Source organism: Priapulus caudatus, unplaced genomic scaffold (genome assembly GCF_000485595.1).
Source record: "Priapulus caudatus unplaced genomic scaffold, Priapulus_caudatus-5.0.1 Scaffold1521, whole genome shotgun sequence".
Taxonomy (NCBI): domain Eukaryota; kingdom Metazoa; phylum Priapulida; class Priapulimorpha; order Priapulimorphida; family Priapulidae; genus Priapulus; species Priapulus caudatus.
The window spans coordinates 49772-53884 of record NW_014578582.1 but is presented as its reverse complement, the minus strand read 5'-3'; the positions used below and the strand labels follow the sequence as shown (position 1 = coordinate 53884).

General features: G+C 41.1%; 1 protein-coding gene across 1 annotated transcript in view; it reads right to left on the bottom strand.

Annotated features, from left to right (window-relative positions):
• Window positions 1–3846, bottom strand: part of LOC106816891 (coiled-coil domain-containing protein 47-like) — a gene marked incomplete in the record, with an annotated part of 5977 nt that extends 2131 nt beyond the window's left edge. The window contains 7 exon segments of the mRNA XM_014821535.1: window positions 11–93; window positions 770–877; window positions 1339–1440; window positions 1813–1997; window positions 2844–3018; window positions 3240–3365; window positions 3558–3846. Of these exon segments, the coding sequence (XP_014677021.1) occupies window positions 11–93; window positions 770–877; window positions 1339–1440; window positions 1813–1997; window positions 2844–3018; window positions 3240–3365; window positions 3558–3833 (1055 nt within the window).
• Between the last annotated feature and the right edge of the window lie 267 nt (window positions 3847–4113).

Here is a 4113-nt window from a genome sequence, read left to right as displayed (position 1 = left end):
TAATACTCACTCCTGTAGCTTAGGTCCGGTGTACTGGTCAGAGAAATGTATGTAGTCGACCATTTCTGTAAAATTCCGCAGTATTGCCATCATCTGTGGAAGCAAGCAATGAAGTGCGTGTTACCACGAGCGGAAACATGCGCATGCAGTACATCGCTGCTCGATATGAAAGCGTGTTTACACCTTTCCGGCGACGTAAGAATATGTCTTCAATGACAGACAGTTTCACGTTTATATTAGATTTGAGGAAATGTTTCAACTGGTTAAAAGGCAGTCATGTTTGTGACATGGTCACAACTGCAGGCAATGCAACAAGACCTCAGAAGCAAATCATACGTATGCCTTCCTGATGTTAATGCTGTAACCATGCCGAGCGTTGCAAAGTCACCCAATTTTACATGTCAACATGACTGGGCCACTTCGGAAATTACTTGATAAACACTGTGACGGTTCGCAGCAAAGATTGAAGTGAAGTCAGGGAAGAATGAAACCCCAATAACGAGTGAAAAAGAGGGAAGCGAGTGAAAGCATGAACAAGGGAAGCCACGAGCGCAAGTGAAAGCAGGGAAGGTGAGAAAGGAAGAGTGAGGGTCCTCGAAGTGAGTGACAGCAGGGAAGAGTGCAGGTCTTAGAAGTGAGTGAAAGCAGGAAAGAAGGAAGGCACTGTCAGCGAGTGCCAGCATTGAAGTGTGAAGCCATGAGAGCGAGTGCAAGAAGAAGGACTGCACTGCGAGTTGGGAGTCTGCTGCATATCACGTGAGTCATATACCTTGCCATCCAGCATGGCTGTCGTAGCCTCCCCGATCTCACTAAGCAGCACAAACTGTGACGGTAGGCCGAGCTTTTCACCAGCTTTCTTCTCTGTGCAAAATTGACTCTGTAATCACAAAACACACGGTGTCCAAACACGTGTCTCCATCCCACATGCGTTGCTAATCGTCCCACTTAACCTATTGTCTACCCAGCTACAACCCCACTTCAACTTCCCCGCCACTGCTTATACAAACGATCACGGCCCGCTCTATTTGTAACCTTCCAGCTAACTGCCTGACTCTACGAAATCCCACGCTTCCAAAACCCCATATGTGCAACATGTCCAACACATTACAGTCACACTGATTACAGTGTCATGACACAATCGTTCACGGCCATGGATGGAGGGAGTGGTATGTAGTGAAATGTCTCACTGACTCTCCTCGACGTTGACTGAACCAAGAGTACCGAGCTGCGAATCTGTTTCGCGTGATGCGCTTTGTAGGTGTTAGATTACATAAATTAGATAACAGAGAATGGCACGCACATACCCACATATGCACGCACACGAGAAAATAAACATACCAAGTCCGCTTGGTCTTTATGAATGCGTGTTGCCGTACGCTTTTGCGCCACCGCAAATACAAATGTGTCCATGTTGTCAGCGTCCATTGTCACCTTGACCATCTGCGAAAGCAAACACATTTTTGCTTTCAGAGGAGAAACTTCTTTCGTCAAGATCGGGTTTTCTAGCAATTTTACTGAACATTGACAGAACCAAGAATACCGAGCTACGAATTTGTTCTACATGATGCTTTGTAGGTGTTATGTGATAGGATCAAAGCTTAGATAACAAAGAATGACATACACTCTTGGAGAAAGAGCATGGATACACGCACGCAGACATGGATACACACGCGCACACACGGATACACGCGCGCACACACGGATACACGCACACACACATGAATACACGCACGCACACGTGGATATATGCATGCACACACACGAATACACCCACGCACACATGGATACATGCACACACACACACACACTTACAATCTGGTCACACACGGGCCGTAGTAACCGCGATATGACGCTGATCAGGTCCTGCCGCTTGAGAAACTTTAGTTCGACAAGCATGCCCTCGCAGCACGTGCGGCCGCTACACCACAGCATGTATGTATTCTCTGATTCCTTCAGCATCTCTCCCTGAACCGGCTCCGTGGCAACACCATCATCGCCTAAAACAAGCGTAAAATCCCGACTCTGCGTCATTCCACGATAATCAATACTCGATACCAGGACTAATGACGTATCGGCAAAATTAGTCATATTAGTTTATATAATTTTAACGCTGAAGTAATAGACATACTGGGGGCCGTTGTCAGAAACGTCGTAAAGTTATTGCTAATGTTAATGCTAAGATAACACTTACGACTAATGTTAATGTTACGAGAGGACACATCGCAGCTATTAGAAAACTTACGATAACAGGAACTTCATAACAAGGCTGCTGATTGGATGAGAATCGATCACAAAATTCAAATTCATACACATTTATTGTATATCACAGTAATTTATGCATATTATGATGGCTAACCACATATGTAAATAATATTTGATGAAAAACGACGCGTTCATGAATTTATTCTGCACAAGAAAAATTCTTACACTGTAACACGAGACGCGAGAGTCGTGGCAAGTGGCAGAGTCATTTAAAACAAGAGAACAAATGCCATACGCCATTTGTAAAAGTTTTGTTTTATGATCGGTAGATAATTAATATTTTTGACGTGTTTTTTTTAAGAAAAACACACATTTTACTCATTATTATAAAATATAATATCACTATAATTGTAATTCGTAGTGTAAATGTGTTATTTTCATCTTAATATTAAAGTTACGAGAGGGTCTGGGCTCTCGTAATGTTAAGAGGATATTTTCGAGGATTTTTCGTTCTCGTAACTTTACGATGTTTCTGTCATCGGTTTACGAGTGGAAGTTAATGTTAAGACTAATGTTAAGACTAATTTTGTTTCTGACAACGGGCCCCTGAATTCCAATTTACAACATGTTAAACTTCTTACCGACTAGCTTGAAATTTGCCTCTAGCAGCTCACGATGCGCAGTGAACCAGGCATTCGCAAGTCTCTGGTTCTTGCTCTTTCCTGCGAGGAAATTGAGGAAATAGACGGCTAAACCAACCAGCATTAGAATCTCGACGTAGAAGCTGTCCCAATTTGTTCGCAGGTGCAAGGGGATCTATAAAAAAGGTACACAGAGACAAGCATTACAGCATTTAAAATCTTGGATAAAAAACATCACACTTGGTTCAATATGAATGAATGAGGTAAGTGTGAATATGAGTAAGGTATCAAGATTCATCATACGAGTAAGTGTAAATATGTGTAACCTATAGATTTAGTGTAAAAGATTTGAGGAAATAACATGACTGAAAATTACTACTGAAATTATTTAATTACGTTAGTGATTTTGAGGTCAGGAGTATCTTGAGATTTTGCTCTTCCCGGAGATGATTTGACATCCTTGTCAAATCCTTCAAACTCCTCCTCATCCGTGAAATGTTCAAATTCATCATCTTCTTCATCCTTAAATGTAAAGACTGCCTGTCATAGTTCAGAATATTATATAATAGTAATAATTGTGAAATATATTTCCTGAGCCAAACTAGTTCAATACTCTGCAATTGGTGCAATAGAACATTTTTTAACAAAATTTCAGATCCACTTAATAATTATCGACCAATTAATTTGCACTAATTATCATATGTATAAACAAACCTCTACAACTCCTTCATGATCATCTTCTTCTTCCTCCTCCTCCTCTTCCTCTTCTTCATATTCTTCATCATCATCATCAGTTTCTGATTTCTCTACAGACTCCCTTTTCGTTGTTTCTCTTGACTCTTTGGGTTTGTCGAGAAATTCGTCATCCTCGTCATCAAACTCTTCAAATTCAGCAAACTCATTGTCTTCAATTTCTGCTCCGTGGTGATTAGCTGATTGCACGGCAGCTATTGCTACCAGCAACAGTAGCCAGACTAATATGCCCCTCATTTTACAAACGTACCTGCAACGTAATAATTCATATAATCTAATTGACTAATTCGATACAAATATTAATTTCGCACAAAAAAATTCTTACACGCAGCTGCAAGACTTTATAGTATATATACTACCAGTACCAGTAGAGTCTAGAGAGCTACAAATTACAATTAATTAACGATCACTGCTTTTGCTGTGACAATGACCAGACAGATCGGTACACCGACAACATTACTCATCACACGCTCACAATGAGCAATTATCAAAACATTCAGTCGCGATTACATTACTT